The 21,458-nt window shown below is 43.5% G+C and overlaps 1 protein-coding gene across 1 annotated transcript in view; it reads right to left on the bottom strand.

Moving 5' to 3' along the window:
• The window catches only part of LOC115126264 (runt-related transcription factor 1-like), a 71,853-nt gene that overhangs the window by 35,269 nt on the left and 15,126 nt on the right, over positions 1-21,458 (bottom strand). The window contains exon 3 of the mRNA XM_065026121.1: positions 14,323-14,427. Coding sequence (XP_064882193.1) covers positions 14,323-14,427 — 105 coding nt within the window. The remainder of the gene's footprint in view (positions 1-14,322; positions 14,428-21,458) is intronic.

Below are 21,458 nucleotides of genomic sequence, written 5' to 3' on the forward strand. Positions count from 1 at the left end.
GGGAGGGAGGAGGAGAGGAGAGACTGAGCATGGAGAGGGGAGAGGGAGGAGGAGAGGAGATACTGAGCATGGAGAGGGGAGAGGGAGGAGGAGAGGAGAGACTGAGCATGGAGAGAGGGGGAGAGGGAGAGGAGGGGAGAGGCAGAGAGTGGGGTAGGAGAGGGAGGAGGAGAGGAGAGAGTGGGGTAGGAGAAGGAGGAGGAGAGGAGAGGTAGAGAGTGGGGTAGGAGAGGGAGGAGGAGAGGAGAGAGTGGGGTAGGAGAAGGAGGAGGAGAGGAGAGGTAGAGAGTGGGGTAGGAGAGGGAGGAGGAGAGGAGAGGTAGAGAGTGGGGTATGAGAGGGAGGAGAGGAGAGGTAGAGAGTGGGGTATGAGAGGGAGGAGGAGAGGAGAGGTAGAGAGTGGGGTAGGAGAGGGAGGAGGAGAGAGAGGTAGAGAGTGGGGTAGGAGAAGGAGGAGGAGAGGAGGTAGAGAGTGGGGTAGGAGAGGGAGGAGGAGAGGAGAGGTAGAGAGTGGGGTAGGAGAGGGAGGAGGAGAGGAGAGAGTGGGGTAGGAGAGGAGAGGTAGAGAGTGGGGTAGGAGAGGGAGGAGGAGAGAGAGATTGGGGTAGGAGAAGGAGGAGGAGAGGAGAGGTAGAGAGTGGGGTAGGAGAGGGAGGAGGAGAGGAGAGAGTGGGGTAGGAGAAGGAGGAGGAGAGGAGAGGTAGAGAGTGGGGTAGGAGAAGGAGGAGGAGAGGAGAGGTAGAGAGTGGGGTATGAGAGGGAGGAGGAGAGGAGAGGTAGAGAGTGGGGTAGGAGAGGGAGGAGGAGAGGAGAGGTAGAGAGTGGGGTAGGAGAAGGAGGAGGAGAGGAAAGGTAGAGAGTGGGGTAGGAGAGGGAGGAGGAGAGGAGAGGTAGAGAGTGGGGTAGGAGAAGGAGGAGGAGAGGAAAGGTAGAGAGTGGGGTAGGAGAGGGAGGAGGAGAGGAAAGGTAGAGAGTGGGGTAGAGAGGGAGGAGGAGAGGAGAGGTAGAGAGTGGGGTAGGAGAGGGAGGAGGAGAGGAGAGGTAGAGAGTGGGGTAGGAGAGGGAGGAGGAGAGGAGAGGTAGAGAGTGGGGTAGGAGAGGGAGGAGGAGAGGAGAGGTAGAGAGTGGGGTAGGAGAGGGAGGAGGAGAGGAGAGGTAGAGAGTGGGGTAGGAGAGGGAGGAGGAGAGGCAGAGAGCTGAGTGGGTGACAGCCTAGAGAGCTGAGTGGGTGACTGTCCACTATGGGGGTCTGAAGTGGGGGGGGTGGGGGGGGTGTGGTGGAAAACTGCCAGCATGTGTGTGGCCCAGGCACCGAGGAAGCCAGGCCAGGGAGGGTACGCACAATAGCAGACTATCTATCTATCTATATCTCTCTCTCTCTCTCTCTCTCAATTCAAAGGGCTTTATTGGCATGGGAAACATATGTTGCCAAAGCAAGTGAAATAGATAAAGACACGTTAAATAAACAATAAGAAGTGAACAGTATATAATATACGTTTTAAAATAACATTTCAAATGTCATATTATATCTATATACAGTGTTGTGCAAATAGTTAAAGTACAAAAGGGAAAATAAATAAACATAAATATGGGTTGTATTTACAATGGTGTTTGTTCTTCACTGGTTGACCTTTTCTTGTGGCAACAGGTCACAAATCTTGCTGCTGTGATGGCACACTGTGGTATTTCACCCAGTAGATATGGGCGTTTATCAAAAGTGTAATTGTTTTCGAATTCTTTGTGTATCTGTGTAATCTGAGGGAAATATGTATCTCTAAAATGGTCATACATTTGACAGAAGGTTAGGAAGTGCAGCTCAGTTTCCACCTCATTTTGTGGGCAGTGAGCACATAGCCTGTCTTCTCTAGAGAGCCATGTCTGCCTACGGTGGCCTTTCTCAATAGCAAGGCTATGCTCACTGAGTCTGTACATAGTCAAAGCTTTCCTTAAGTTTGGATCAGTCACGGCGGTCAGGTATTTTGGTAACTCTTTCCAATGTGCCAAGTCATTATATCTTTGTTTTCTCATGATTTGGTTGGGTCTAATTGTGCTGCTGTCCTGGGGCTCTGTGGGGTGTGTTTGTGTTTGTGAACAGAGTCCCAGGACCAGCTTGCTTAGGGGACTCTTCTCCAGGTTCATCTCTCTGTAGGTGATGGCGTTGTTATGGAAGGTTTGTGAATCGCTTCCTGTTTAGGTGGTTGTAGAATTTAACGGCTCTTTTGTGGATTTTGATCATTAGCGGGTATCGGCCTAATTCTGCTCAGTATGCATTATTTGGTGTTCTACGTTGTACACAGATGATATTTTGGCAGAATTCACCATGCAGAGTTTCAATTTGGTGTTTGTCCCATTTTGTGAATTCTTGGTTGATGAGCGGACCCCAGACCTCACAACCATGAAGGGCAATATATCATTTAGAGTATTTTTTTTGCCAGATCCTAACTGGGATGTTTTGATGGCATAGAAGGCCTTTCTTGCCTTGTCTCTCAGATCGTTCACAGTTTTGTGGAAGTTACCTGTGGCACTGATGTTTAGGCCGAGGTATGTATAGTTTTTTTGTGTGCTCTAGGGCAACGGCGTCTAGATGGAATTTGCATTTGTGGTCCTGGCGACTGGACCTTTTTTGGAACACCAAAGATTTACCTTGGTTGGGGACAGAAGCACCAGATCATCAGTAAACAGTAGACATTTGACATCAGATTCTTGGCGTGGGTTCTCTCTCTCTGTCTCACTCTTTCTCTCTTCATCTCTCTCTACCTCCAACACCAGACTTGTTAACACCAGAATCAAAACTAAAGCAAAACCCCAGACCCACACTCAAACCAGACACCCCACCAAGTCCTCATCTACCTCCACTACAATGTGTTCAGTCAGACCACTCCCTCTCTATTAGCTACATGTAATTACAACCAGAGGGCACAGGGGGCATAGGAGGCACAGGGGGCATAGGAGGCACAGGGGGCACAGGAGGCACAGGGGGCACAGGAGACACAGGAGGCACAGGAGGCACAGGGGGCACAGAGGGCACAGGAGGCACAGGAGGCACAGGGGGCACAGAAGGCACAGGGGGCACAGGGGGCACAGGGGGTACAGGGGGCACAGAAGGCACAGGGGGCACAGGAGGCACAGAAGGCGCAGGGGGCATAGGGGGCACAGGAGGCACAGGGGGCACAGTGGGCACAGGAGGCACAGGAGGTACAGGAGGCACAGGGGGCAGAGGAGGCAAAGGGGGTACAGGGGGCACAGGGGGTACAGGGGGTACAGGGGGCACAGGGGGTACAGGAGGCACAGGGGGCACAGGGGGCACAGGGGGCACAGGGGGTACAGGGGGTACAGGAGGCACAGGGGGTACAGGGGGTACAGGGGGCACAGGGGGTACAGGGGGTACAGGAGGCACAGGGGGTACAGGGGGCAAGTTTGTTGTTTTTGTTTCTCTGTAACACGACGAGCCACCTAGCAGTTTGATGCAGATTGCTTTAGTTAGTGCAGACAGAATCCCAATCTCCAAACCTCATAACCAGCTGCCATCAGTCAAGTTAGAGTAGCTAGCCTGTCTACCGGAGGAGGAATGCCTGCTGCCATCAGTCAAGTTAGAGTAGCTAGCCTGTCTACCGGAGGTGGAATGCCTGCTGCCATCAGTCAAGTTAGAGTAGCTAGCCTGTCTACCGGAGGTGGAATACCTGCTGCCATCAGTCAAGTTAGAGTAGCTAGCCTGTCTACCTGAGGTGGAATGCCTGCTGCCATCAGTCAAGTTAGAGTAGCTAGCCTGTCTACCTGAGGTGGAATGCCTGCTGCCATCAATCAAGTTAGAGTAGCTAGCCTGTCTACCGGAGGTGGAATGCCTGCTGCCATCAGTCAAGTTAGAGGAGCTAATATCACAGTATCATACAGCCAGTTAGCCTCTAGCTAATATCACAGTATCATACAGCCAGTTAGCCTCTAGCTAATATCACAGTATCATACAGCCAGTTAGCCTCTAGCTAATATCACAGTATCATACAGCCAGTTAGCCTCTAGCTAATATCACAGTATCATACAACCAGTTAGCCTCTAGGTAATATCACAGTATCATACAGCCAGTTAGCCTCTAGCTAATATCACAGTATCATACAGCCAGTTAGCCTCTAGCTAATATCACAGTATCATACAGCCAGTTAGCCTCTAGCTAATATCACAGTATCATACAGCCAGTTAGCCTCTAGCTAATATCACAGTATCATACAACCAGTTAGCCTCTAGCTAATATCACAGTATCATACAGCCAGTTAGCCTCTAGCTAATATCACAGTATCATACAGCCAGTTAGCCTCTAGCTAATATCACAGTATCATACAACCAGTTAGCCTCTAGGTAATATCACAGTATCATACAACCAGTTAGCCTCTAGGTAATATCACAGTATCATACAACCAGTTAGCCTCTAGGTAATATCACAGTATCATACAGCCAGTTAGCCTCTAGCTAATATCACAGTATCATACAGCCAGTTAGCCTCTAGCTAATATCACAGTATCATACAGCCAGTTAGCCTCTAGCTAATATCACAGTATCATACAACCAGTTAGCCTCTAGCTAATATGACTGTATCATACAACCAGTTAGCCTCTAGCTAATATCACAGTATCATACAGCCAGTTAGCCTCTAGCTAATATCACAGTATCATACAGCCAGTTAGCCTCTAGCTAATATGACAGTATCATACAGCCAATTAGCCTCTATCTAATATCACAGTATCATACAGCCAGTTAGCCTCTAGCTAATATCACAGTATCATACAACCAGTTAGCCTCTAGCTAATATCACAGTATCATACAACCAGTTAGCCTCTAGGTAATATCACAGTATCATACAACCAGTTAGCCTCTAGCTAATATCACAGTATCATACAGCCAGTTAGCCTCTAGCTAATATCACTGTATCACACAACCAGTTAGCCTCTAGGTAATATCACAGTATCATACAGCCAGTTAGCCTCTAGCTAATGTCACTGTATCACACAACCAGTTAGCCTCTAGCTAATATCACAGTATCATACAACCAGTTAGCTTCTAGCTAATATCACAGTATCATACAGCCAGTTAGCCTCTAGCTAATATCACAGTATCATACAGCCAAGTAGCCTCTATCTAATATCACAGTATCATACAGCCAGTTAGCCTCTAGCTAATATCACAGTATCATACAGCCAGTTAGCCTCTAGCTAATATCACAGTATCATACAACCAGTTAGCCTCTAGGTAATATCACAGTATCATACAACCAGTTAGCCTCTAGGTTATATCACAGTATCATACAGCCAGTTAGCCTCTAGCTAATGTCACTGTATCACACAACCAGTTAGCCTCTAGCTAATATCACAGTATCATACAACCAGTTAGCTTCTAGCTAATATCACAGTATCATACAGCCAGTTAGCCTCTAGCTAATATCACAGTATCATACAGCCAGTTAGCCTCTAGCTAATATCACAGTATCATACAGCCAGTTAGCCTCTAGCTAATTTCACAGTATCATACAGCCAGTTAGCCTCTAGCTAATATCACAGTATCATACAGCCAGTTAGCCTCTAGCTAATATCACAGTATCATACAGCCAGTTAGCCTCTAGCTAATTTCACAGTATCATACAGCCAGTTAGCCTCTAGCTAATATCACAGTATCATACAGCCAGTTAGCCTCTAGCTAATTTCACAGTATCATACAGCCAGTTAGCCTCTAGGCAATATCACAGTATCATACAACCAGTTAGCCTCTAGCTAATATCACAGTATCATACAGCCAATTAGCCTCTATCTAATATCACAGTATCATACAGCCAGTTAGCCTCTAGCTAATATCACAGTATCATACAGCCAGTTAGCCTCTAGCTAATATCACAGTATCATACAACCAGTTAGCCTCTAGGTAATATCACAGTATCATACAACCAGTTAGCCTCTAGGTTATATCACAGTATCATACAGCCAGTTAGCCTCTAGCTAATGTCACTGTATCACACAACCAGTTAGCCTCTAGCTAATATCACAGTATCATACAACCAGTTAGCTTCTAGCTAATATCACAGTATCATACAGCCAGTTAGCCTCTAGCTAATATCACAGTATCATACAGCCAGTTAGCCTCTAGCTAATATCACAGTATCATACAGCCAGTTAGCCTCTAGCTAATTTCACAGTATCATACAGCCAGTTAGCCTCTAGCTAATATCACAGTATCATACAGCCAGTTAGCCTCTAGCTAATATCACAGTATCATACAGCCAGTTAGCCTCTAGCTAATTTCACAGTATCATACAGCCAGTTAGCCTCTAGCTAATATCACAGTATCATACAGCCAGTTAGCCTCTAGCTAATTTCACAGTATCATACAGCCAATTAGCCTCTAGGTAATATCACAGTATCATACAACCAGTTAGCCTCTAGCTAATATCACAGTATCATACAGCCAGTTAGCCTCTAGCTAATATCACAGTATCATACAGCCAGTTAGCCTCTAGCTAATATGACAGTATCATACAGCCAATTAGCCTCTATATAATATCACAGTATCATACAGCCAGTTAGCCTCTAGCTAATATCACAGTATCATACAACCAGTTAGCCTCTAGCTAATATCACAGTATCATACAACCAGTTAGCCTCTAGGTAATATCACAGTATCATACAACCAGTTAGCCTCTAGCTAATATCACAGTATCATACAGCCAGTTAGCCTCTAGCTAATATCACTGTATCACACAACCAGTTAGCCTCTAGGTAATATCACAGTATCATACAGCCAGTTAGCCTCTAGCTAATGTCACTGTATCACACAACCAGTTAGCCTCTAGCTAATATCACAGTATCATACAACCAGTTAGCTTCTAGCTAATATCACAGTATCATACAGCCAGTTAGCCTCTAGCTAATATCACAGTATCATACAGCCAATTAGCCTCTATCTAATATCACAGTATCATACAGCCAGTTAGCCTCTAGCTAATATCACAGTATCATACAGCCAGTTAGCCTCTAGCTAATATCACAGTATCATCCACCAGTTAGCCTCTAGGTAATATCACAGTATCATACAGCCAGTTAGCCTCTAGGTAATATCACTGTATCATACAACCAGTTAGCCTCTATCTAATATCACAGTATCATACAGCCAGTTAGCCTCTAGCTAATATCACAGTATCATACAGCCAGTTAGCCTCTAGCTAATATCACAGTATCATACAACCAGTTAGCCTCTAGCTAATATCACAGTATCATACAACCAGTTAGCCTCTAGGTAATATCACAGTATCATACAACCAGTTAGCCTCTAGGTAATATCACAGTATCATACAGCCAGTTAGCCTCTAGCTAATATCACAGTATCATACAGCCAGTTAGCCTCTAGCTAATATCACAGTATCATACAGCCAGTTAGCCTCTAGCTAATATCACAGTATCATACAACCAGTTAGCCTCTAGCTAATATGACTGTATCATACAACCAGTTAGCCTCTAGCTAATATCACAGTATCATACAGCCAGTTAGCCTCTAGCTAATATCACAGTATCATACAGCCAGTTAGCCTCTAGCTAATATGACAGTATCATACAGCCAATTAGCCTCTATCTAATATCACAGTATCATACAGCCAGTTAGCCTCTAGCTAATATCACAGTATCATACAACCAGTTAGCCTCTAGCTAATATCACAGTATCATACAACCAGTTAGCCTCTAGGTAATATCACAGTATCATACAACCAGTTAGCCTCTAGCTAATATCACAGTATCATACAGCCAGTTAGCCTCTAGCTAATATCACTGTATCACACAACCAGTTAGCCTCTAGGTAATATCACAGTATCATACAACCAGTTAGCCTCTAGGTAATATCACAGTATCATACAGCCAGTTAGCCTCTAGGTAATATCACTGTATCATACAACCAGTTAGCCTCTATCTAATATCACAGTATCATACAGCCAGTTAGCCTCTAGCTAATATCACAGTATCATACAGCCAGTTAGCCTCTAGCTAATATCACAGTATCATACAACCAGTTAGCCTCTAGCTAATATCACAGTATCATACAACCAGTTAGCCTCTAGGTAATATCACAGTATCATACAACCAGTTAGCCTCTAGGTTATATCACAGTATCATACAGCCAGTTAGCCTCTAGCTAATGTCACTGTATCACACAACCAGTTAGCCTCTAGCTAATATCACAGTATCATACAACCAGTTAGCTTCTAGCTAATATCACAGTATCATACAGCCAGTTAGCCTCTAGCTAATATCACAGTATCATACAGCCAGTTAGCCTCTAGCTAATATCACAGTATCATACAGCCAGTTAGCCTCTAGCTAATTTCACAGTATCATACAGCCAGTTAGCCTCTAGCTAATATCACAGTATCATACAGCCAGTTAGCCTCTAGCTAATATCACAGTATCATACAGCCAGTTAGCCTCTAGCTAATTTCACAGTATCATACAGCCAGTTAGCCTCTAGCTAATATCACAGTATCATACAGACAGTTAGCCTCTAGCTAATTTCACAGTATCATACAGCCAGTTAGCCTCTAGGTAATATCACAGTATCATACAACCAGTTAGCCTCTAGCTAATATCACAGTATCATACAGCCAGTTAGCCTCTAGCTAATATCACAGTATCATACAGACAGTTAGCCTCTCGCTAATTTCACAGTATCATACAGCCAGTTAGCCTCTATCTAATATCACAGTATCATACAGCCAGTTAGCCTCTAGCTAATATCACAGTATCATACAACCAGTTAGCCTCTAGCTAATATCACAGTATCATACAACCAGTTAGCCTCTAGGTAATATCACAGTATCATACAACCAGTTAGCCTCTAGCTAACATCACAGTATCATACAGCCAGTTAGCCTCTAGCTAATATCACTGTATCACACAACCAGTTAGCCTCTAGGTAATATCACAGTATCATACAGCCAGTTAGCCTCTAGCTAATGTCACTGTATCACACAACCAGTTAGCCTCTAGCTAATATCACAGTATCATACAACCAGTTAGCTTCTAGCTAATATCACAGTATCATACAGCCAGTTAGCCTCTAGCTAATATCACAGTATCATACAGCCAATTAGCCTCTATCTAATATCACAGTATCATACAGCCAGTTAGCCTCTAGCTAATATCACAGTATCATACAGCCAGTTAGCCTCTAGCTAATATCACAGTATCATACAACCAGTTAGCCTCTAGGTAATATCACAGTATCATACAGCCAGTTAGCCTCTAGGTAATATCACTGTATCATACAACCAGTTAGCCTCTATCTAATATCACAGTATCATACAGCCAGTTAGCCTCTAGCTAATATCACAGTATCATACAGCCAGTTAGCCTCTAGCTAATATCACAGTATCATACAACCAGTTAGCCTCTAGCTAATATCACAGTATCATACAACCAGTTAGCCTCTAGGTAATATCACAGTATCATACAACCAGTTAGCCTCTAGGTTATATCACAGTATCATACAGCCAGTTAGCCTCTAGCTAATGTCACTGTATCACACAACCAGTTAGCCTCTAGCTAATATCACAGTATCATACAACCAGTTAGCTTCTAGCTAATATCACAGTATCATACAGCCAGTTAGCCTCTAGCTAATTTCACAGTATCATACAGCCAGTTAGCCTCTAGCTAATATCACAGTATCATACAGCCAGTTAGCCTCTAGCTAATTTCACAGTATCATACAGCCAGTTAGCCTCTAGCTAATATCACAGTATCATACAGCCAGTTAGCCTCTAGCTAATATCACAGTATCATACAGCCAGTTAGCCTCTAGCTAATTTCACAGTATCATACAGCCAGTTAGCCTCTAGCTAATATCACAGTATCATACAGCCAGTTAGCCTCTAGCTAATTTCACAGTATCATACAGCCAGTTAGCCTCTAGCTAATATCACAGTATCATACAGCCAGTTAGTCTCTAGCTAATATCAAAGTATCATACAGCCAGTTAGCCTCTAGCTAATTTCACAGTATCATACAGCCAGTTAGCCTCTAGCTAATATCACAGTATCATACAGCCAGTTAGCCTCTAGCTAATATCACAGTATCATACAGCCAGTTAGCCTCTAACTAATATCACAGTATCATACAACCAGTTAGCCTCTAGCTAATATCACAGTATCATACAACCAGTTAGCCTCTAGCTAATATCACTGTATCATACAACCAGTTAGCCTATAGGTAATATCACTGTATCATACAACCAGTTAGCCTATAGGTAATATCACAGTATCATACAGCCAGTTAGCCTCTAGCTAATATCACTGTATCATACAACCAGTTAGCCTCTAGCTAATATCACAGTATCATACAGCCAGTTAGCCTCTAGCTAATTTCAGCCAGTATCTAGGTAATATCACAGTATCCACCAGTTAGCCTCTAGCTAATATCACTGTATCATACAACCAGTTAGCCTCTAGCTAATATCACAGTATCATACAACCAGTTAGCCTCTAGGTAATATCACAGTATCATACAGCCAGTTAGCCTCTAGCTAATATCACTGTATCATACAACCAGTTAGCCTCTAGCTAATATCACAGTATCATACAGCCAGTTAGCCTCTAGCTAATATCACAGTATCATACAGCCAGTTAGCCTCTAGCTAATATCACAGTATCATACAGCCAGTTAGCCTCTAGCTAATATCACAGTATCATACAGCCAGTTAGCCTCTAGCTAATATCACAGTATCATACAGCCAGTTAGCCTCTAGCTAATATCACAGTATCATACAGCCAGTTAGCCTCTAGCTAATATCACAGTATCATACAGCCAGTTAGCCTCTAGCTAATATCACAGTATCATACAACCAGTTAGCCTCTAGCTAATATCACAGTATCATACAGCCAATTAGCCTCTATCTAATATCACAGTATCATACAGCCAGTTAGCCTCTAGCTAATATCACAGTATCATACAGCCAGTTAGCCTCTAGCTAATATCACAGTATCATACAACCAGTTAGCCTCTAGCTAATATATGTATGTGTGTGTGTAATCTGCATATGTCTGTGTTTGCTGTGTGTGTGTGTGTGTGTGTGTGTGTGTGTGTGTGTGTGTGTGTGTGTGTGTGTGTGTGTGTGTGTGTGTGTGTCTCTCTGTGTGTGTGTATGTCTCTACATGTTATTGTGTGTATGTATATGTCGCTCTAATGGCATGGGAAACATATGTTAACATTGCCAAAGCAAGTGAAGTAGAGAATAAACTAAAGTGAAATAAACAATATAAAATGAAGAGTAAACATTACACTGACAGAAGTTCCAAAGGAATAGAGACATTTCAAATGTCATATTATGTCTATATACAGTGTTGTAACGATGTGAAAAGAGTTAAAGTACAAAAGGGAAAATAAATAAACATAAATATGGGTTGTATTTACAATGGTGTTTGTTCTTCACTGGTTGACCTTTTCTTGTGGTAAGTCACAAATCTTGCTGCTGTGATGGCACACTGTGGTATTTCACCCAGTAGATATGGGGGTTAATCAAAAGTGTAATTGTTTTTCGAATTCTTTGTGTGTCTGTGTAATCTGAGGGAAATATCTGTCTCTAATATGGTCATACATTTGGCAGGAGGTTAGGAAGTGCAGCTCAGTTTCCACCTCATTTTGTGGGCAGTGAGCACATAGCCTGTCTTCTCTTGAGAGCCATGTCTGCCTACGGTGGCCTTTCTCAATAGCAAGGCTATGCTCACTGAGTCTGTACATAGTCAAAGCTTTCCTTAAGTTTGGATCAGTCACGGCGGTCAGGTATTTTGGTAACTCTTTCCAATGTGCCAAGTCATTATATCTTTGTTTTCTCATGATTTGGTTGGTTCGAATTGTGTTTCTGTCCTGGGGCTCTGTGGGGTCTGGTTGTGTTTGTGAACAGAGCCCCATGACCAGCTTGCTTAGGGGACTCTTCTACCAGGTTCATCTCTCTGTAGGTGATGGCTTTGTTATGGAAGGTTTGGGAATCGCTTCCTTTTAGGTGGTTGTAGAATTTAACTTCTCTTATCTGGATTTTGATCATTAGCGGGTATCGGCCTAATTCTGCTCTGCATGCATTATTTGGTGTTTTATGTTGTGCATATTTTTTGCAGAATTCTGCAAGCATAGTCTCAATTTGGTGTTTGTCCCATTTAGTGAATTCTTGGTTGGTGAGTGGACCCCAGACCTCACAACCATAAAGGGCATTGGGTTCTATAACTGATTCAAGTATTTTAAGCCAGATCCTAATTGGGATGTCAGATTTTACGTTTCTTTTGATGGCATAGAAGGCCCTTCTTGCCTTGTCTCTCAGATCGTTCACAGCTTTGTGGAAGTTACCTGTGGCGCTGATGTATAGGCAGAGGTATGTATAGTTTTTGTGTGTGCTCCATGGCAACGGTGTCTAGATGGAATTTGTATTTGTGGTCCTGGTGACTGGACCTTTTTTTGGAACACCATTATTTGTATCTTACTGAGATTTACTGTTAGGGCCCAGGTCTGTCAGGGCCCAGGTCTGTCAGGGCCCAGGTCTGTCAGGGCCCAGATCTGTCAGGGCCCAGATCTGTCAGGGCCCAGGTCTGTCAGGGCCCAGGTCTGTCAGGGCCCAGATCTGTCAGGGCCCAGGTCTGTCAGGGCCCAGGTCTGTCAGGGCCCAGGTCTGTCAGGGCCCAGATCTGTCAGGGCCCAGGTCTGTCAGTGCCCAGATCTGACAGAATCTGTGCAGAAGATCTAGGTGCTGCTGTAGGCCCTCCTTGGTTGGTGACAAAGCACCAGACAGTCAGCAAAACAGTAGACATTTGACTTCAGATCCCAGTAGGGTAGCCGGGTGCTCAGATTCTCCACCCCCCCTCTCTGTCCGTCTGTCTGTCTGTCTGTCTGTCTCTCCCTCTCTCTCTCTCTCTCTCTCCAATTACATTTACTGCTGAAGACTTTATTAACATGGCAAGTTAAATTACTTATATTGTCAAAGTATCTCTCTCTCTCTCTCTCTCTCGTTCTCTCTGTCTCCTTGTGCCCTGTGTGTTTATAGGCCTGGGTAACAGAGAGACGAAGAGGGGGAGAGAGGGAAGTTGTTTGTGATTTGATAGTGTTCATTGAGACGCCAGAGTGGAGAATAATGTTTTTATGAATAGGGAGGGAGGAGAGGAAAGTGAGGGAGGAGAGAACAGCTGCCTGCCAGACCAGTTGGCACTAGATGGAAATAGTAAAAAAAAAAATACTCTTCAGTTGTTTTTATAAGCACCATTAAATAGAGCTGAGGCTAGCACTCTGCTATCCCGTCTACCCCCCACACACACACCATCTACCCCTAAAGCCCAGCCTCTCTTACCATTACGTAGGAAGCAACATGATTTCTCAGAGCACGGTTTAATTAAAAACCTGTTGATTGGCTCTTTAGATAATCAGACCTGTTGATTGGCTCTTTAGATAATCAGACCTGTTGATTGGCTCTTTAGATAATCAGACCTGTTGATTGGCTCTTTAGATAATCAGACCTGTTGATTGGATCTTTAGATAATCAGACCTGTTGATTGGCTCTTTAGATAATCAGACCTGTTGATTGGCTCTTTAGATAATCAGACCTGTTGATTGGCTCTTTAGATAATCAGACCTGTTGATTGGCTCTTTAGATAATCAGACCTGTTGATTGGCTCTTTAGATAATCAGACCTGTTGATCGGCTCTTTAGATAATCAGACCTGTTGATAGGCTCTTTAGATAATCAGACCTGTTGATTGGCTCTTTAGATAATCAGACCTGTTGATTGGCTCTTTAGATAATCAGACCTGTTGATTGGCTCTTTAGATAATCAGACCTGTTGTTTGGCTCTTTAGATAATCAGACCTGTTGATTGGCTCTTTAGATAACCAGACCTGTTGATTGGCTCTTTAGATAATCAGACCTGTTGATTGGCTCTTTAGATAATCAGACCTGTTGATCGGCTCTTTAGATAATCAGACCTGTTGATTGGCTCTTTAGATAATCAGACCTGTTGATTGGCTCTTTAGATAATCAGACCCGTTGATTGGCTCTTTAGATAATCAGACCTGTTGATTGGCTCTTTAGATAATCAGACCTGTTGATTGGCTCTTTAGATAATCACACCTGTTGATTGGCTCTTTAGATAATCACACCTGTTTCCTATAAAGAAAAGCTCTGTTTGACTGATTTTACTAGCTGTTACCATTCAGTCCAACAACACTTGACGTGCTGTGTGTGTGTGTGTGTGTGTGTGTGAGTGAGTGAGTGAGTGAGTGTGTGTGTGTGTGTGTGTGTGTGTGTGTTTGTGTGTGTGTACTCACTCCGAGGCTCGCGGGGTCCGTCCACGGTGACTTTAATGGCTCGGTGGTACGTTGCTACTTGAGGAGGGTTGGTGAACACTGTGATGGTCAGCGTGAAGCTCTTTCCTGTGGGAACATCATCAGACACATTGAGTCAGAGGGGCCCAGGACAATCACCTGCATTCACTACTTAATTCACCACCATCTTGATTCAACAGTAAGGCGTGGTACCCTAGTTGGGAAGAGATTTCCGACGTACCGATTCCATGGGACATATTTAGAAACGGTTACTAAACTGATCAGCCAAACGACGCCGGAATAAAAACACTTAAAAATAATAATTATACAACATTTTTGCAACCAATCGAATGTTTGATATATTGGGGATACAACCCAGCTCTGCAGATTTGGATGTGAAGAGACAGAATCGTGTGTTGTTTTGGTACTTTCCATGTGTAGCTTGTTTTTTTGGTCACAAGTCCAGAAATGGCTACAGAACAGAAACATTTACTTGGAGTTGAACTCTGCAAATAGCACTGTAGGGTGATCTGAAAAGTCATAGTCAATCGATCAATAATATAATAATACTCTTAGCAAAACATGTTTATCTTTAATTTAAACGGAGAGATCTGTAGAAACTATGAAAATAAAAAGGTTCAGAAACATCACAGCACAGTTGAAAAAAATATATGGCACATAAACTCAGCAAAAAAGAAAAAAGAAAATGTCCTCCCACTGTCAAATGGGTTTATTTTCAGCAAACTTATCATGTGTAAATATCTGGATGAACACGACAAGATTCAACAACTGAGACATAAATTGAACAAGTTCCACAGACATGTGACTAACAGAAATGGAATAATGTGTCCCTGATCAAAGGGGGGGGGGGTTCAAATCAAAAGTAACAGTCAGTATCTGGTGTGGCCACCAGCTGCATTAAGTATTGCAGTGCATCTCCTCCTCATGGACTGTACCATATTTGCCAGTTCTTGCTGTGAGATGTTACCCCACTCTTCCACCAAGGCACCGGCAAGCTCCCAAACATTTCTGGGGGGCCCTAGCCCTCACCCTCCAATCTAACAGGTCCCAGACATCTGTGGGGGGAATGGCCCTAGCCCTCACCCTCCGATCCAACATGTCCCAGGGTGTTCTATGGGATTGAGATCCAGGTTCTTCACTGACCATGGCAGAACACTGACATTCCTGTCTTGCAGGAAATCACGCACAGAACGAGCAGTATGACTGGTGACATTGTCATGCTGGAGGGTCATGTCAGGATGAGCCTGCAGGAAGGGTACCACATGAGATTGCCTGCAATGACAGACCCTTCACCTCCAAATCGATCCCGCTCCAGAGTACAGGCCTCGGTGTAACACTCAGTCCTTCAACGATAAACACAAATGCGACCATCACCCCTGGTGAGACAAAACCGTGACTCGTCAGTGAAGAGCACTTTTTGTCAGTCCTGTCTGATCCAGCGACAGTGGGTTTGTGCCCATAGGCGACGTTGTTGCTGGTGATGTCTGGTGAGGACCTGCCTTACAACAGGCTCTCAGCCTATTGCAAACAGTCTGATCACTGATGGAGGGATTGTACGTTCCTGGTGTAACTCGGGCAGTTGTTGTTGCCATCCTGTACCTGTCCCGCAGGTGTGATGTTCGGATGTACCGATCCTATGCAGGTGTTGTTACACATGGTCTGCCACTGCGAGGATGATCAGCTGTCCGTCCTGTCTCCCTGTAGCGCTGTCTTAGGCGTCTCACAGTACGGACATTGCAATTTATTGCCCTGGCCACATCTGCAGTCCTCATGCCTCCTTGCAGCATGCCTAAGGCACGTTCACGCAGATGAGCAGGGACCCTGGGCATCATTCTTTTGATGTTTTTCAGTCAGTAGAAAGGCCTCTTTAGTGTCCTAAGTTTTCATAACTGTGACCTTAATTGCCTACCGTCTGTAAGCTGTTAGTGTCTTAACGACCGTTCCACAGGTGCATGTTCATTCATTGTTTATGGTTCATTGAACAAGCATGGGAAACAGTGTTTAAACCCTTTACAATGAAGATCTGTGAAGTTATTTGGATTTCTACAAATTATCTTTGAAAGACAGGATCCTGAAAAAAGGACGTACATTTTTTTTGCTGACTTTAGAAATCTAAACTGTCTTCAGGGATGGGAGGGGTTGAATGGAGCTGAATATATAGGAGTAGGATATAGGAGTAGGATGGGAGGGGTTGGATGGAGCTGAATATATAGGAGTAGGATATAGGAGTAGGATGGGAGGGGTTGGATGGAGCTGAATATATAGGAGTAGGATATAGGAGTAGGATGGGAGGGGTTGGATGGAGCTGAATATATAGGAGTAGGATATAGGAGTAGGTTGGGAGGGGTTGAATGGAGCTGAATATATAGGAGTAGGATATAGGAGTAGGATGGGAGGGGTTGGATGGAGCTGAATATATAGGAGTAGGATATAGGAGTAGGATGGGAGGGGTTGGATGGAGCTGAATATATAGGAGTAGAATATAGGAGTAGGATGGGAGGGGTTGAATGGAGCTGAATATATAGGAGTAGGATATAGGAGTAGGATGGGAGGGGTTGGATGGAGCTGAATATATAGGAGTAGGATATAGGAGTAGGATGGGAGGGGTTGAATGGAGCTGAATATATAGGAGTAGGATATAGGAGTAGGATGGGAGGGTTGGATGGAGCTGAATATATAGGAGTAGGATATAGGAGTAGGATGGGAGGGGTTGAATGGAGCTGAATATATAGGAGTAGGATATAGGAGTAGGATGGGAGGGGTTGAATGGAGCTGAATATATAGGAGTAGGATATAGGAGTAGGATGGGAGGGGTTGAATGGAGCTGAATATATAGGAGTAGGATATAGGAGTAGGATGGGAGGGGTTGAATGGAGCTGAAGGGTGGGACTAAAACCAACAACTCAGGTAAAATATACTGTAAAATGTATTTAGCAGGTATAAACTGGAAGTAAAAGCCTAAATGTTGTTGTCCATTAGTTTACTCTCATTAGGGGAGGGCTGGTAGAGGTATGGGGAAAATAACAGAGTATATTTAATTAATTTATTATCCTTAGGGGAGGGCTGGTAGAGGTATGGGGAAAATAACAGAGTATATTTAATTAGTTTATTATCCTTAGGGGAGGAGTGGTAGAGGTATGGGGAAAATAACAGAGTATATTTAATTAGTTTATTCTTATTAGGGGAAATAATACAGGAACATATACATACATATAGATAAATGTATATATACACATCTTAGTTACTTTATACATACATATAGATATATAGATATATACACATCTTAGTTACTTTATACATACATATAGATAAATGTATATATATATATACACATCGTTGTTTTTTTAAAGGAACACGATAGGAATAATACAGGAGCTATACGAATAAAATCAGACTGATGTAGGAGTAGGATAGGAGTAGGATAGGAGTAGGATAGGAGAAATATAGGATAAATATTTTATTTATTTATTTTACCTTCATTTAACTAGGCAAGTCAGTTAAGAACAAATTCTTATTTTCAATGACGGCCTATGTTATGTCTGTTTGTACCTGTGTTAGTGTGTATGTTATGTCTGTTTGTACCTGTGTTAGTGTGTATGTTATGTCTGTTTCTACCTGTGTTAGTGTGTATGTTATGTCTGTTTGTACCTGTGTTAGTGTGTATGTTATGTCTGTTTGTACCTGTGTTAGTGTGTATGTTATGTCTGTTTGCACCTGTGTTAGTGTGTATGTTATGTCTGTTTGTACCTGTGTTAGTGTGTATGTTATGTCTGTTTCTACCTGTGTTAGTGTGTATGTTATGTCTGTTTCTACCTGTGTTAGTGTGTATGTTATGTCTGTTTCTACCTGTGTTAGTGTGTATGTTATGTCTGTTTGTACCTGTGTTAGTGTGTATGTTATGTCTGTTTGTACCTGTGTTAGTGTGTATGTTATGTCTGTTTGTACCTGTGTTAGTGTGTATGTTATGTCTGTTTCTACCTGTGTTAGTGTGTATGTTATGTCTGTTTGTACCTGTGTTAGTGTGTATGTTATGTCTGTTTGTACCTGTGTTAGTGTGTATGTTATGTCTGTTTCTACCTGTGTTAGTGTGTATGTTATGTCTGTTTCTACCTGTGTTAGTGTGTATGTTATGTCTGTTTGTACCTGTGTTAGTGTGTATGTTATGTCTGTTTGTACCTGTGTTAGTGTGTATGTTATGTCTGTTTGTACCTGTGTTAGTGTGTATGTTATGTCTGTTTCTACCTGTGTTAGTGTGTATGTTATGTCTGTTTGTACCTGTGTTAGTGTGTATGTTATGTCTGTTTGTACCTGTGTTAGTGTGTATGTTATGTCTGTTTGTACCTGTGTTAGTGTGTATGTTATGTCTGTTTGTACCTGTGTTAGTGTGTATGTTATGTCTGTTTGTACCTGTGTTAGTGTGTATGTTATGTCTGTTTGTACCTGTGTTAGTGTGTATGTTATGTCTGTTTCTACCTGTGTTAGTGTGTATGTTATGTCTGTTTGTACCTGTGTTAGTGTTAGAGAGAGTTCCATGAAGCCATGGCTCTATGTAGTACTGTGGAATAGAGTTCCATGTAGTCATGGCTCTATGTAGTACTGTGGAATAGAGTTCCATGTAGTCACGGCTCTATGTAGTACTGTGGAATAGAGTTCCATGTAGCCATGGCTCTATGTAGTACTGTGGAATAGAGTTCCATGTAGTCATGGCTCTGTGTAGTACTGTGGAATAGAGTTCCATGTAGTCATGGCTCTATGTAGTACTGTGGAATAGAGTTCCATGTAGTCATGGCTCTATGTAGTACTGTGGAATAGAGTTCCATGTAGTCATGGCTCTATGTAGTACTGTGGAATAGAGTTCCATGTAGTACTGTGGAATAGAGTTCCATGTAGCCATGGCTCTATGTAGTACTGTGGAATAGAGTTCCATGTAGCCATGGCTCTCCGTAGTACTGTGGAATAGAGTTCCATGTAGCCATGGCTCTCCGTAGTACTGTGGAATAGAGTTCCATGTAGCCATGGCTCTCCGTAGTACTGTGGAATAGAGTTCCATGTAGCCATGGCTCTCCGTAGTACTGTGGAATAGAGTTCCATGTAGCCATGGCTCTCCGTAGTACTGTGGAATAGAGTTCCATGTAGTCATGGCTCTCCGTAGTACTGTGGAATAGAGTTCCATGTAGCCATGGCTCTCCGTAGTACTGTGGAATAGAGTTCCATGTAGCCATGGCTCTCCGTAGTACTGTGGAATAGAGTTCCATGTAGCCATGGCTCTCCGTAGTACTGTGGAATAGAGTTCCATGTAGCCATGGCTCTCCGTAGTACTGTGGAATAGAGTTCCATGTAGCCATGGCTCTCCGTAGTACTGTGGAATAGAGTTCCATGTAGTCATGTCTCTATGTAGTACTGTGGAATAGAGTTCCATGTAGCCATGGCTCTCCGTAGTACTGTGGAATAGAGTTCCATGTAGCCATGGCTCTCCGTAGTACTGTGGAATAGAGTTCCATGTAGCCATGGCTCTCCGTAGTACTGTGGAATAGAGTTCCATGTAGCCATGGCTCTCCGTAGTACTGTGGAATAGAGTTCCATGTAGTCATGGCTCTATGTAGTACTGTGGAATAGAGTTCCATGTAGTACTGTGGAATAGAGTTCCATGTAGTCATGGCTCTATGTAGTACTGTGGAATAGAGTTCCATGTAGTCATGGCTCTATGTAGTACTGTGGAATAGAGTTCCATGTAGTACTGTGGAATAGAGTTCCATGTAGCCATGGCTCTATGTAGTACTGTGGAATAGAGTTCCATGTAGCCATGGCTCTCCGTAGTACTGTGGAATAGAGTTCCATGTAGCCATGGCTCTCCGTAGTACTGTGGAATAGAGTTCCATGTAGCCATGGCTCTCCGTAGTACTGTGGAATAGAGTTCCATGTAGCCATGGCTCTCCGTAGTACTGTGGAATAGAGTTCCATGTAGCCATGGCTCTCCGTAGTACTGTGGAATAGAGTTCCATGTAGTCATGGCTCTCCGTAGTACTGTGGAATAGAGTTCCATGTAGCCATGGCTCTCCGTAGTACTGTGGAATAGAGTTCCATGTAGCCATGGCTCTCCGTAGTACTGTGGAATAGAGTTCCATGTAGCCATGGCTCTCCGTAGTACTGTGGAATAGAGTTCCATGTAGCCATGGCTCTCCGTAGTACTGTGGAATAGAGTTCCATGTAGCCATGGCTCTCCGTAGTACTGTGGAATAGAGTTCCATGTAGTCATGTCTCTATGTAGTACTGTGGAATAGAGTTCCATGTAGCCATGGCTCTCCGTAGTACTGTGGAATAGAGTTCCATGTAGCCATGGCTCTCCGTAGTACTGTGGAATAGAGTTCCATGTAGCCATGGCTCTCCGTAGTACTGTGGAATAGAGTTCCATGTAGCCATGGCTCTCCGTAGTACTGTGGAATAGAGTTCCATGTAGCCATGGCTCTCCGTAGTACTGTGGAATAGAGTTCCATGTAGTACTGTGGAATAGAGTTCCATGTAGCCATGGCTCTATGTAGTACTGTGGAATAGAGTTCCATGTAGCCATGGCTCTATGTAGTACTGTGGAATAGAGTTCCATGTAGCCATGGCTCTATGTAGTACTGTGGAATAGAGTTCCATGTAGCCATGTCTCTATGTAGTACTGTGGAATAGAGTTCCATGTAGCCATGGCTCTCCGTAGTACTGTGGAATAGAGTTCCATGTAGCCATGGCTCTCCGTAGTACTGTGGAATAGAGTTCCATGTAGCCATGGCTCTATGTAGTACTGTGGAATAGAGTTCCATGTAGCCATGGCTCTATGTAGTACTGTGGAATAGAGTTCCATGTAGCCATGGCTCTCCGTAGTACTGTGGAATAGAGTTCCATGTAGTCAGGGCTCTATGTAGTACTGTGGAATAGAGTTCCATGTAGCCATGGCTCTATGTAGTACTGTGGAATAGAGTTCCATGTAGCCATGGCTCTCCGTAGTACTGTGGAATAGAGTTCCATGTAGCCATGGCTCTCCGTAGTACTGTGGAATAGAGTTCCATGTAGCCATGGCTCTCCGTAGTACTGTGGAATAGAGTTCCATGTAGCCATGGCTCTCCGTAGTACTG

The sequence above is a fragment of the Oncorhynchus nerka genome, linkage group LG13 (genome assembly GCF_034236695.1).
Source record: "Oncorhynchus nerka isolate Pitt River linkage group LG13, Oner_Uvic_2.0, whole genome shotgun sequence".
In the NCBI taxonomy this organism is placed as follows: Eukaryota; Metazoa; Chordata; class Actinopteri; order Salmoniformes; family Salmonidae; genus Oncorhynchus; species Oncorhynchus nerka.